This window comes from Rhinolophus ferrumequinum, chromosome 23, assembly GCF_004115265.2.
Source record: "Rhinolophus ferrumequinum isolate MPI-CBG mRhiFer1 chromosome 23, mRhiFer1_v1.p, whole genome shotgun sequence".
Taxonomy (NCBI): domain Eukaryota; kingdom Metazoa; phylum Chordata; class Mammalia; order Chiroptera; family Rhinolophidae; genus Rhinolophus; species Rhinolophus ferrumequinum.
Window position 1 is genome coordinate 9621875 of NC_046306.1, and position 14396 is coordinate 9636270.

The 14396-nt window shown below is 44.0% G+C and overlaps 1 protein-coding gene across 3 annotated transcripts in view; it reads right to left on the reverse strand.

The window, feature by feature from the left end:
* SLC9A8 (solute carrier family 9 member A8) overlaps positions 1–14396 on the reverse strand; it is a 59303-nt gene that overhangs the window by 23489 nt on the left and 21418 nt on the right. For 2 of the 3 annotated variants that reach the window (XM_033094842.1, XM_033094843.1), the window contains exons 6-8: positions 10814–10915; positions 9707–9741; positions 4327–4470 (exon numbers count right to left, since the gene is read on the reverse strand). In XM_033094842.1, the coding sequence (XP_032950733.1) occupies positions 4327–4470; positions 9707–9741; positions 10814–10915 (281 nt within the window). The remainder of the gene's footprint in view (positions 1–4326; positions 4471–9706; positions 9742–10813; positions 10916–14396) is intronic. The other variant, XM_033094844.1, reaches the window with a different exon arrangement.

The following is a 14396-nucleotide window of genomic DNA, read 5'->3' on the forward strand; positions in this document are numbered from 1 at the left end:
CCTGTGAAAGGCTTTTGATGAGCCCACTGTTAAAAAGTTGGTATTGCATCCTGAAGGCCCTGGGGGGACATAGGGAGTGTTTCCAGTATGGGGGGATCCTGTGATACAACTTGAAAGTGAGGCTATGGCATGAAATCAGATTAGAATGGAGCCACCTAAAGAAGAAGGGCCATTAGGTGCAGGCTGGGAGGGTGGACTTAGGAGGCATTAGGAGGAAGTACTTGAAGGAACTTTCCTTCCACTGCTACAGAACAAAGTAAAACATCAGAAGCCATTACATTCAATTGCTAGTTTTATCCCCCAAGGGAAAACCATTATATCATTAAAATGGAGTTATTCTCATTATTTATCCTTCTGCAGATTCTCCCTTCAGACGATCTCTCAAATCAGTCCGCTTCTTCCCCTCCCTCCCCCAGCTCCTCTATCCCATGGCTCATGTCATACTGCTCTCTCTACCATGTCATCCTCCTCTTCCTAGGGACCAATCCGTTCTCCACTCAGTGGCCTGAATGATCCCGTTATAAGGCACATCTGACCAGGTTACTGGCCTGTTCAGAACCCGTCAAGTTGCCTGCTTTGTAGGAGGAAGCCCAGTCTTTTTAGCATGACCTAACTACTGTCCTGCCATTCCTCTCGATCCCATCTCCTCCACAGTGGGGCGGGCCCCGTTATCACTGGCACCTCCTCCCTGACCCCAGCTAACTTCTGGGTTTGTTTCTCAGAACCCAGGGTTAGTGTCACTTCCTCAGGGACACCTGCCCTGACCCCTCACACAGCCCATTTACAGGCTCTCCTGGTGCCTGACTTCTCCTACACAGCATGTGAAAACTAATGAATCATTTCACAAGGAGCAAGCCTGAGTCCATCCTGTTCACTTCCATATGTCCAGGGCTTAAGGCAGAGCCTAGCACACAAAAGATGCTCAATACATTTTTGCTGAATCAGTAAACTGAACAAAGAATTGTCAGTAGTAATATTCGGCTTCAGTAATCAGCATTTCCAATAACCCCAGGAAGTCTTTCATGGCGAGTCACGGCTCCATGTAACACAGCAAAGGTTCTGAGAAGTCCTGCAAAAAGGCAATCTAACTTTTTGCACACAACTATTTTCCAAACTCACCTGAATGTACAATCTCCCCCATTCCATTTCTTTCCTAGATCACAGGTTAACATCCCACCTCGGGGAATGCTGGGATCCATCAAGGGTTCTTCCGGGGAAAGTGCTTTTGAAGGCTAAGCTCACCTACAGTTCCCAAATGGATCTATGGACCAGGTGCATGGTGTCCACGCCCCCACCCCATATCGCTCCCTGGCTGGTTCACTGGCTAGTGTCACTGCTTTCTTTTACGCAGAGAAGGCTGAGGCCAATAGTTTTTGAACTCAAGATAAATGAAAGTAGAATCTGGACTCTTTCTGGCCTGGTGATTTTCTATATTTTATTTTTTCAGATCATGTTTCTCACACATTAAAGATTAGAAGACGATGCTGTTTCAGGATCCATTTCATGAGCGTAAGCTAAAGCTGGAGAGAACAAAAGGTTGCCTCTACAGCAATTATTTTGAGACTAAATTGTCATAGTAACAAATCAAAGCTAAAAATAATTTAAAGTTAATGAAGAAACAGAAGATACTTAGCTTTCTGGCACTTATGAAAGTGAACACATTAAAAAAGGGGTAATTTATTCCTATATTCAGCTGCAAAGATAAATGTGTCAGATCATGTTGAAAACGATCATTTATGAAGTACACCCTTAAAAAACAAGACGTGATTCTCCCTTATAACCAAGGCAAACTGACAGCAGCTCCCTCCTGCAATGTAAAAATAAAAAAATAGGCAGGTCTACCGTGACCCCTTGCCCCGACTCTCTCTTTTACCTGAAAATGCCTACCCTGCTCCCAAGACAGCTCATCCAAGAAGCCTCACTTGCATCCTTCAGAGGGACTGCTTCCCCCTAGCACCACGTGGTCACTTCTCTCCATCTTTCTCCCACCTTGGATTGAGTCTGTCAAGGTCAGTTGGTCTCAGAGCAGTGTCTGGCACAAAGAGGGCCCTCATCACATGCTGATGGTGGATGACTAGCCCAGAGAGGGTCTGGAAAGTCAGAGAGGCTGGACATGGCTTCGGTCGGTGACTCCTAGCCCAGCCTGTGTCCCAGTCGTGGAGGAGGTGGAGGCTGGAAACTATATACGCTTGTGGTCCACAGATCCAGGTTTGGAAACTGTCATCACAGGCGATCTTGGCCTTCAAGAGCACTTTTCCAGGAAGAAACTTGGCTACTTATAATGTCTCCATTGTTTTTCATTTTAAAAAGAAAATATCTCCTAATCTTTGGCCTTTTTTGGGGCAAAAAGACCTGGAAAAGCTCAGACAAAAATCCTACTTCTGACAGATTTTTAAAAACAAAATAAATTAGAGACAAAGCAATTGAGTTTAGCTCCTAACGTATAAAAATAACTCATGATGTCACCTCCTATTTGGGCAAAATTCTTTATCACAAATGTGTTTAATACAAGCAGCCAGGATATGAGATAAAAGTCAGAACCAGAAAGTTAAGAAGCTTTCAGAGTAGATCTTACATTTAAAAAAAAAATATATCGCCATCAGATTTTTTTTAAAGATCTTATAGCATGATGTATGATAATTTCCTAAAAAGCTATCGAAATGATTGCAAAGAGAAATGTGAAAAGGCTAGTAACAGGATTGGTTAAATAGGTCGTAGTAAATCCATAGAAAGGAACACTCTGTAACCAGTAAAATGATGTTATAGAAGATTATCAACTCTGTTCAATGGAAAAACTACAATACAGTATATGGGATATAAGGCTATCTAAATAAAATGTATGTATACTCTTACCAATTGTTAACTGTAATAATCTTTGGGTAGTAACAATGCGTGTAATTTTTCTTTCTTTTTGCTTGGATATTTTCTAAATTAATATAAAGAATATATGTATTACTTTTAGAATAACAGAAATATTTTAAAGTTTGTTTTGTTTAGGTCTGCTGAGTAGCTACCGCAATTAAGCAACCTTTGGTTTAGTTCTTCCTGCAAAAGTAGGATAAAAACGGGGCAAACAGCGAAACCATAATGGGGGCAGGAGAAGAGGAAAGGGTCTCACATTATTTGATGTTGGATGTTTTTCACATAGTATCATACCTAACTATTCAATCCTGAAATCCAATCCTAGGCTGAGGCACTCTCACTCTCACTCAACTGTTGAGAAACCTGGGGCTCAGAGAGAGAAGAAGCTCACCCAGCGTCACGCAGCTACGAGTGGCATCACCAGGTCAGCCTGACTCCCAAACTTGGGCTCTTTGTACTATTAAACATCGTTTTAGTACAATGTCAGAATTCCAAATGTAGTCTATTATAAAGCTTTTAAAAAAATATTACCTACCACAGTATCATGCTTAGTAAGGAACCTTTTGACAAAGGACACAAGTCAGTATTCAGATCATGGAAATTCTATTCTCTAACAGAACACTGACTGGCCCCTAAAAGTCTCTTGGCTCATCTCTGATACACTGTCCAGGACTCCTTTGTCTAATTGCTTTGACTGTTGGTGCCTTCTCTGTTTTTTGACAAAACTGTTTGGGTTTCCTGCACACACATGGAATGAACACCACAAAATGCAGAGTTCAAAGACACAGCCCTGCATCAGATACACACATATGAGATTATCTCAAATTCATTTCCTTTTCCCAATCACTTCTTGACATTTTATGATTCATCTTTAATGTCTCAGATCTTATCCACCAGGGCAGTCCTCCCCATGAGCCTCTGAAAACGACGTGCGGTTCCTGACGTAGTTTTCACCCCACAGCATCCTTAGACGGGATGCCTATTAGTGTCATTACCTTCCTTTACAGCTGTGAAAAGGAAGGTGACATGTGACAGCTCCTAAGTGGGAGAGTAGGGCCTGAGTGTCTGCGACAATGCGGCCCAAACACTGATCCCTCAACGGGCTGCTCTATCACCATCTGAGGAACTTATCAAACACCCAAGTTCTTGGGCCTCACCCCAGACCAACTGAGTCAGAAGCTCTGAGGGTGGGGCCTGGGAACGCTACATTTCATAAGCACCCCCAGTGATGCTGATGAGAAGCTGGGCTCAAAACCACTGCTCAAAGGGAGGTCATAAAAGGTGGGCTCTCCTCTCCTAACCACCCCGGGCCTGGGCACGTCAACACTTGTTGAGAACAGAAAGATGGAGAAGTGGCTGAACCATCACCCAGAGGACAGGCAGCTGTACATACAGCTGCACGGCAACACCAGTCCCTTCGTTACAAGGGCCTTTAGTCCCGTGCCTTGAAGAAAGCGCACTTACTTGGTCAGGACAATGGAAACTGCATCATTGAGAATACTCTCTCCAAAAACCAGCATGTTGAGCACTGGGTCCACATGGAGGGCATTGAAAATAGCAATAGTAGCAACTGGATCGACAGCGGAAATTAGGGAGCCAAATGCAAAGCTGTAAAGAAGGGAAGAGGAAGGGAAAGGTCTGTAATGCCTGTCACTCGGTCCACATTTAAAACATTAAAGCCCACGACAGCCGTTGATATAACATAACAGTATACACTGTAGCTGAAGTAACTACAGGAGATGGTGTGTTTTTTCCACTTACAATAGCTGCGAATGGACACTGGGTGGAAACGTGAAGGGCCCACTCTAAACGGGGTTGTTAGGAATGGCCTGGTTTCCAGTTAGGATCAAGACGTGGACCAGTGAGGGATGCAAGACTTTTTGCTTAAATGCACTGGACTTCCCAGCCTTTTGGTTAAAGCACTTGGAACCATGATGGCTCAGGGCCGCCCCTACATGACTCATGGGCTCCTGGGTCTGACCTCCTCCGCTTTGCCCCTTGCCACCATCTGTGACCAACCCGAGCCTCCACTCAGATTTGTAACATCTAAGAAAGTGCCAAAGCCAGCAGCAGCTCCAGCGTGCTCAGGGGATGGGCGGCTTGGCTGGCAGACACCAACCCCAGTGCTGCCTCCCAAGAGGCCACTGACTCTCACCGACAGTGACCATGAAGGTCTAATGACCGCCAACAAATACGTACCGTGTTTCCCCAAAAATAAGACCTAGCCGAACCATCAGCTCTAATGCGTCTTTTGGAGCAAAAATTAATATAAGACCCGGTCTTATTTTACTATAAGACTTGGTCTTATTTTACTATAAATAAGATCCGGTCTTATTTTACTATAAGACCCGGACTTATCTAACATAATATAAGACCGGGTCTTATATTAATTTTTGCTCCAAAAGACACATTAGAGCTGATGGTCCGGCTGGGTCTTATCTTCGGGGAAACTGGGTATTAATGGCCTAGTATGTTCCAGGCACTGAGGCAAACATTTATGTGGCACTTTGCATATCCCAGGCACTATTATAGGTACTTTACATACAATAAATAACTCAATAACCCACACAGAAACTGTATGAGATGGCACTATTATTGCCCCGATTACATAGGAGAAAACTGAGGGACCATGAGGTTAAATGACTTGTCCTAGGTCAGACAGCTAACAAGTGGCAGAGCCGGGATTCAAACCCAGGCCTTCTGGCTCAGAGTCGGTGCTCCTAACCATGACACTGGATATAGCAATATCCAGAGACCGAGACAAAGTCAGAAAATGGCACGTGCTACATCGGAAACCAGGGTGATGACAGAAAGAGTAACCTGGCTGGGGTTGGGGGTCGGGGTGGGGAAGCACTTCGATTGGGAGGTCAGGAAAGGTCTCTGCAGAGATGGCACTCATCTGAACAAGGAACTACATGATAAGAAGCAGGTGGCCAGCCAAGATCTGGGGACTGTGGGAATAGCAAGCTCTCTCTGAGGTGGGAGCCAGCCTGGTTGCCTGAGGCAAAAAGGTGAGCATGGCGGCTGCGCAGTGAGGGTGGACGGAGATGGCCGAGGTTGGTGAGGGAGGCGGCGCCAGATCACCCGGGGGGTTCTGTGGGCCTGAGGAGTCAGGATGATTTGGGCTCTCAGCCTGTTTGTCTTTCTTCTACCTCAGTGTTCTTGCAAGCCTTCTATTCCTCCAAACTGCCATGCCTGGCACTGCCTTCTTTCCACATCAGCAGAATGGTTAAACAATACAAAACACGGAGCACCAACGGGACAGCCCTGAGTGAGGGGACAGCCCTATGGAAGAGACATAAGCCAGAGACTCTCCACCTCTGCTTCCCACCCTCACCAGCTTGCAGTCTGGGAGGGAAGAGGGAGAGCTCGGCCTGGGGACGGGTGTGCTATGTCCACTCCACCGTCACCAGCAGCCTCGATGGTCACTGGACTCTGGGCTCAGGAGAGAAATGCTGGCAGGAGAAGAGGCTTGGCTGCCTTGCCAGTGACAGTTCTCTTCGGAATCAATAGTCTGGCTTTCTGGTTTCCATGGCAGCTCCCTGCGGGTTTGATTAATATGAGTTCATGCAGGACAGCCTGCTTACCTCAAGGAGAGTCTCCAGATTCCAAGCTGAGGACCAGACCCAAGAGAAGATCTCAGCTCAGACCCCAGTCCCCAGACTTTCCCTGTCCTCACAGAGGTTGTCACATGCATTATGAGCTGTGACTTTACTTGCCTCTCATCCTCACTGTGGGTGCCCGGGGGGGTGGGCACTGTGTCTTGGTCATGGGTATATTCCCAGGACCTGTACTGAGCATGGCCCAGAGATATCTGTAGAAGGCAGGTAGGAGGGCCGGAGGGAAGGAAGAGAGGGAGGGAAAGGTAATGCCACCAAACAACGCCAACCTGGGAGGCCCTGTTTTGCTGGCAGATGACCTTGGGGCCCTTGCGCTGCAACCCAGACCCAGTTTCTTGCCTCTCCTTCTCTTCTTTACTGCCACTCTTATCACCCACAGCAACGTCACAGGGGCCTTGAAGGAAGAAGAATGTCTAAAAGGGGGAGGCAGAGGCGGGGTGGGGGGTGGGGGGGCACGGACTTGGGAGCCTCTGGTGGTTGTGTGTTTGTCGGGCTCAGCTGGTCCCCCCCTCCACTGCCCAGTACAGTGCAGCAGAGCGGACGGCCACCGTCTTCCCTGCTCAACATCCATGGGCCCTGGTTTTGGTAACAGCACCCCAATTTTCCTTTGGGGAGCCACCCCCCCTACTCTCCATCCATGCGGTTGCATGGAGCTCTCTAGGAGTGGGCAGGGGACCCAAGCTTGGTCATTGAGGGCCATTACTAGGCATTTTACCAGGTGGGGGAATTAGGTTGGCCCTTTAGACAGGGACGGCTGAAGTGAGGGTGACATGAGCCCATATGGGGCAAGTGTGCTCTAGGATGAAGTCACCCAGGGAAGAGCTGAGACAGAGAGGAGAGGAGCGATTCTAGACGCTGTGGGCCCCGGAGGCTGTCATGACAGACGCCATCACTCTGGGGACACTTTTGCTCTATGAACCAACAAACCTCTTTCTTCTCAAAGCTAGTTTGCACTGGGTTTCAGTTGCACTGAAAGAGGGCTGCCTGATATTGTTTGTCATAGTGCCTGTGGCCTCCGGAACTGGAAATGAGAGAGCAGGAACCGAAAGATGGACTGATGAGTGGTTAGAAGATGGACAAATGGAAAGATCTGTGTTAAAGCAAATCGAGTGCAATGGTGCTTGTAGACTCTAGGTGGGGTCACACGGGTGCCGACTGGACAGTGCTTTTTCACCTTTTCTGTGCGTCTGAAATTTTCATAATAAAAAGGGGGGGAAAATGCTTTGCATAAATCATAGCACATATTTAGCTTTGGTTACAAATCTAAATTGGGGCAGAGCATTTCGGATAGTGACAATGAAAAAGCTGGAATACGAACTTCCTGAGTCCTCGAGAGGTCTGAAGCTAAGGGGTCATTTCACTGGGCCCTCATTCGCTCCACTTCACAACTTTATGACCCAGTTTTTAAAAAGGCCAGAAGCTAGAAGTTTAACTTAAAAATGTGTTTTCTTTCTTCCATCATCTCAAAGGATAGCAACATCAAGAAAACAAAGAAACAGCATAGAGTGGTGAAAAACTTCAGGGTGTATCTATGAGTAAAATATCTCTCCAGCAGAAACATCACTACGATAAAATCTTCTGTGCCATGAAGTTATTTTCTCATGTTTTCTATAGTGCAGAGGTCTGTGGGTCTCACGTTCGACCTGCATGGTATTTTGAAAAATTGAATAAATTGCCAACATTTGAAAATCGGAAAATCCCCTATTGAAAATCTAGAAACCTGGCCTCTTTTGAAAAAAATTTGTTTAAATATCTGGTAATTCTGGGCCCACAATGGTAATCAGTAGGTGGAGCTGAGAAGTGGGGTGTGCTCTCCCATTCGCCCGTCACCACCTCTACACACACATCTGGCCAGCGTCCCTCTGGTAAGTGCCCTGCCAGGCCCTGCAGCTGTGTGGTTTGGGGACTGCTGGCTAAGTTTCCCCAGAGCACTCCCCATCTGTGGGACAGTCAATTTCCAACAGGAAAGGAAGTGTCTGCACATGGAGAAAGAAACTCTACCGGCTCTTATTCTGCTTGTCTAGGGACAGTTTTCTTACCCCTCCCCCTGAACATCCCAACCACTGGTTCAATTCAATTTCACAATGTATCACGCATTTTCTGTATCTCTAACCAGTTGCCCCAAAATAGGCTGAAGAGCTGAATGCTGTGATATCTTCCTTTACTTCGAACGAGTTTTGGGCACTTCGCTTCACTTGCAAAATACCTACAAAATGCAGGGCATCAGTTCTGTTTTATTTCCAGCACCTTATGGAATAGGAATGTGACTTTTGCGACTTGTTTATATATCAAAACTATCTTATAAGCAAAGCTCTGAAATTGATGTCCCTGGGAGAGAAATGAGATGGGACTTAATGTTATCGGAGGCACATTTCCCATGAACAGGACTCCGAGACTGGTCCCCAAGTGGCTGTAAAGGCTGAAAGCTCTGGCTGGCCGGCCGGGAGGGGCCTAGGGCTGAGCACTGGGCCCCACTTCCCAGCCCCATCACAGGACAGAACCAAGTGCCAACTGTGGGTGAAGAAACTCAGGGCAGAGCTGCATCCTCGCTGGACTCCTCAGAGAGGGGAAACCAGGCTGCATACTCCTAGTGCACTTTCTCAGCACTCGATCTGGTACCTTCTGAGAGACAGCTGCTCAGGGTGCTTCTTGCTAAGCAGATCACGGATATTCCTGGGATATTCCTGGACAGGGCGCCGAGGCAGCAGTCAGAGCTCACTGGAGTAGCTTCAGACTGAGGAGGACACCGGCAGTAGAGCCCTTGGCCCTGTCCCCCCACCCCCACCCCACGCCATGTGAATTCCAGAGTAAAGATTCACACCTCACTCCCTCCTCCATCCCTAGCCTATCAAGACAACTTTTCATTGTGGCCACTGAAAAGACTTAGAAATCAGTTGAAGATGATTCTTCATAAGAAAAGAACAATAGTGCAGTGCATTGTGTACAGGGGGCAGTTAACTCTCCAGAGTTATTCCCTCCAAAGCTTAAACTAAATTAATCGTTTCAATCAGCAATGCTCTGACTAGAGATCTTCAAAATTCCTCAGTCTAGTTTTGATTCACTTCAGAGACATACATTAATTCAGAATAGATTCTACAGCAGAAATCATCAGTAAAACAAAAAGAGAGAAAGAATAGAAAAGCACCACACCCAGGAATGAATGTGGAGAATACTTTCCCCGGTCTTAAAAAAGTCACATGGGTGTTACAATATGAAAGATTTACCTGTCTGTCATGTTGAGTTTAGAGATTACATCAGCCTGTAAAATAAAACACACAAACACACAGACACAAAAAAACCCCCTGGAGAACAGCCAAGAAGATTAAAATGTCCATTAGTGCTTTATCACAAACTAATAAGGACATTAATCTTCACTCTTCAAACCACTTGAAAAATAAACGAAACTCCTACGTTTAACATGCATTCGACCGTCATCCAACAAAAGTAGGGGAAAGAATGCTACATTTTTCAAGCCAAATTGACTACAGTTTTCTTCTCTATAGGTTATCCTCATTTGGTACTAGAAGTTGAGCAATGAAGAAAGTTGCATGACAGACAGATTTATTCTGGCGCCACAGAGTAGCAGTAAAGGTGAAAATCAGATGGAATAGGCTTTAGCCTACAGCCATCAAAAGAAGCAAACACATCTGACACACATAAGAAATCCACCCATCACCCAGATGCCTGAACCTCAGGCTTACTTTACAGAACTGGGACAGGCAAACTTTCTGCTACTGACCAAAAGGAAAAGAACTGTGACATGCATAGCTGTGTATAATGCAAAACTACAAGTACTATCTTCTTAGGTGGGTTTGCTTTCAATGAATTCAAATAATTTGAACCCAAAGTACAGAACACCCAAATGATGATGACACGGGGAGTTGGTTTAGCAATGGTGGAAAATCCAGAGGATAATACATAAGTCTATAGGTGGACGACTTAGAATTGAGTGAACACATTCAGAATCATCTTTGATTTTTAAAATGCAAATTTTTATTTAAAACACAGCATTTAACCCTGATTCAGTCTATCCGACAATACAATTGATATTGCTATAATTTGAAGATGTTGATGGTATGTGTTCTGCTTTATTTTTAAATATTCAAACTTAAGACAATATTGGTTTGCAAATAAGAACAGTTACCTTTGGGGATTATGGAAAAGATTCACTCAATTCCAGACGTTAAAGCTCTTCGAGGACACTTAGCAGCGGTTTCAGCATGACTCCATTGTGCCTCCTATGAGTCTGGATTTCCCCATGAGATGTCACTACCCCATCTCCCTGTACTAACTCTAAAATTTTCAAAGTTTTTCAAAGATATTTTTCTTACCTGACCCAGAAAATAAATTCCTCCACCTACTACAAAAGCGGAAATTGCTGTACCAAAAACAGCAAACAAGGTGATGGAACCAATATTTTGAAAGAAGTTACCCTGTTTGAAAGAGCAGAAATGAGAGAAATGATTAGAAAAGCTGGTCCAGTAGGTGAAGGCGCAGACCCCCAACCTGGCCCTCCTCACATGCTTGATTCTCTGTGAGGGACACCATCGCCCACCCTGCTTGCAAGCTGGAAAATCTGGGAGTCTTTCCTCACCGCACAGCTAATACAAAGCCTCGTCCTGTGGATTTTAGCTTCCCCATGTCACTCACGTCTCCCTACTTCTCTCTATCACCGTCTCCAGCGCCCTTGCGCAAGCCGCCACCATCTCTCCTCAGGACCACTGCAATGGCTTCTAACAAGTCTCAACCATTCCTGGCCCCTTAACTTCCACTCTTCAAGGGCTTCCAGAATGATCTTTGCAAAAGTCAAATCTCATTGTGCTGCCTTCACTCTGACTCCACTTCTCCTCAAAATACAGCTAAAACCCAGCCAAAGCCTGGATAGTTTGACTCCTGTGAAGTCCTCTCACCTCCCCATTGTTCTCTGGGTGCCGGTCACACTGGTGGCTTTTTGTTCTTCCAACACGTCGTGCTCCCTGGACCACTCTTCCTTCCTCTTTGCATGTTTATCTCTAATCATCTTCGGATCTCAGGACATTTTGCCTCTTCCTGAGGGAAGCCTTCTTTGATCCCTTAGCTAGGTCAGGCCCTATTCTATTCTCTCAATGCACAATGACCCTCTCTTGGTAGCACTTGACATGGCTGAAATTTTACATTTACTTATGTAACTGATGTCTGTCTTTCTCACTTGGCTGCAGGCTCAATAGGGACAATGGCCACATCTGCTTTTGTACAATGTCACTGACATAATGTCTGTCAGACGCAAGATGGCTAATGAATAGGTACCAAAGGAATTAACTGTGTTTCATGTCTGATCAAAGTCCAAGGTTTGTACAATTACAATCTTTCATTTAATTAAGAAAAGGTGCATTACTACATAGACTGTCAAGACACTAAGTTATGTTATCAGAAACTCCTTTTTGCTGTCCAGGTCTTTTAAACAATTTTATTTCACTCTATTTGTATCATCATCAAACATAAATATGACAGATAAAATATATTTCCCTCTATACTCTACAGCATTTAAGAGAAAATACTTGAGTCCAAGTAGCAGGGTAACATTTTTCAAATTTCCATAACATTAAGAAAATGAGCTATTTATTAGAATCCTGTGGACTCCACTTAGCAATAACACCAGGGAAACTTGACCCTTGACTGTGAGTGTGGACAAAGAATCCCATCATTTCGTTCAAAAATTGTCAATCCATGGACAACAGGAACTGTCATTTTAAAGCTCACTTCAAAAGGGTGTCCTCAGCTCCACTCTGACAGCCCACTTAATCCTACCTCCTTCAGGAAGTTTCTTTGCTTCCTTCACTGCAATTTTGACTTGGCTGCCCATAATCTGACATCCAATTACTTTGTTTGACACATCAATCTTGTGCTCGGAAGAACTTTAAAAGAACTAAAGGTAAACACAATGATTTGTTTTTCCTAAACAAAAGGCTTTCATCTATGAGTTTTTCTTTGCAAAAAGCTGCTTTATTTTGTTATTTAAAAACAGATTAAACTAAGTCTTGGCTTGTTTATAGGGTGCTAATTCTGGTGAAATGTATGTACGTAGTTGGTTAATAGTAATCTGGATATTGAAAATTTACCCAAATTCATGTTACCACATACCATAAAGACTTCCCTTTGCTACATAAAACAGATTTATTATCTCTTTCTCTTGGACATAATTAATGTTTTATTCTTTGTATGAGATGAGCCAGTACCTGCCTACCTAATGCATATCAACTGAAATTTTTATTTCAAGTCTAAATTTATATTAGCAAATACAGCAATATTAAAATAAAACATTCAAAGATTGACTTCCTATCTTCTTTGGGGGAGGGTAGGAAGTGCACAGTCTCTGAATTCGCATTTCCAATTCACATTCGTCCCTTTCATATAAATTGTCATGTTTTCTGCTGGAAAGCCATCTTCAAAAAAAATGTTTTTCTACGAAACTATTATTTTTCCCAAATTTTGAACAAATTTATTTCTCCTCTCTTCAAAAAACTAGAAATAATGCTCTAACATAATAATCAAAGTGTGTGATTTTTAAGTCAAATCAAATCGTTTTGAAATACTTTCGTAATCTGCTTATAGTCCTTTTAAGATTTATTTACAAAATCAAAGAAATGAAAGAGTGAAAGACACTGACCTTCAATTCCTTCTTGCTTGTTTTCTTTTTAACAATTACCTGATGTCAGTAATGGTTTATAAGACTTGGGAATTTTCTTTCTTTCTTTTTTTACATTAAACTTCTTTTTCACATTTTTTTTGGATAGATGCACAATAAAATAACAAACTTTTAAAAAAACCTGGACTGAACTTCTTAGAATATTTTTGTTTTAGAACACAGGTGAAAAGTTAAAGATTTAATTTGTATGTTTTAACGACAACTCTCTTGACAAATTTAACTCTCAAGTTTAATGTTATTGCTCATAATACTACGAGTCATATTAATCTTACTAATAATAGATATTATTAATAACAAGAAACCCTACCATTCATTTAATGTGGTGGGTAGTGCTTTTCATACATTCTTTCATGTGGTGTAAATGTCAAGGCAACCTGAGAGGTAGGGTTTTTGGGGTTTTTTTTTGTTGTTTTTAATTTCTACTCTACCTAAAAGGAACCGGTAGGGGGCAGCACATGATTAGATGTAGGTCCAGCTCTGAAGTCCAGGCTCTCTCTCCAAGAGTAGGCCAAACCTTAGTCCTTCCCAACTTCATATTTTTTTTATCACATTCACAAAATAACTTTTGTATTACTAACATTTTAATGTAAGTTGAATCATCTTTGTATTTTAAAACTTAAGTACCTTTATGTTTAAAGAAAACTCACAGGCAAGGAACTCACATGCACACAGACAAAAGTGGCTCCCGCTCAGGCAGAGTTCCACTGGAAGCTGGAGGACACAGATCAGAAATGACAAGGCAAAGCAGGGAACTGGGCAGGAGCCTGTGGTGCTGCTCTTCTGGGTGGAGCTGGGGAGCCAAGAATGGCTGGAACAATTGTGGGACTAGGTGAATGGGCCAGAAGGAACTGGAAGACTGGGTGCATGGATAGGGCCCCTGCTTGGTAAGGTGAAGCTGAGCCAGGGAGAGTGTGGAAAGAGAGGGAGACTGGGGGGAAAGGGGAATATCAGCTGGGAGTTGAGGCCGAGAGCAGGGCTCTGAGAGGGGAGAACACTAAGGATGGAGAAAGGCCCCATAGGGTTAGCTGAGAGAATCAAAAGGCCTGGGGCACATGTCCTTGTCAACCCAGGACACAGTCTGACCTCTTAACATATGTCAGTCTGTGTCCAACAAGAAAAGTGTCCATATATTGTCCGTGTACCACTTAAAATCACTTTGGCCATCTTCCTAGGCAAAGTATACTTCTATGGAAAACACTAGCTTAATAAGCCACTCTGCCTGAAACCAG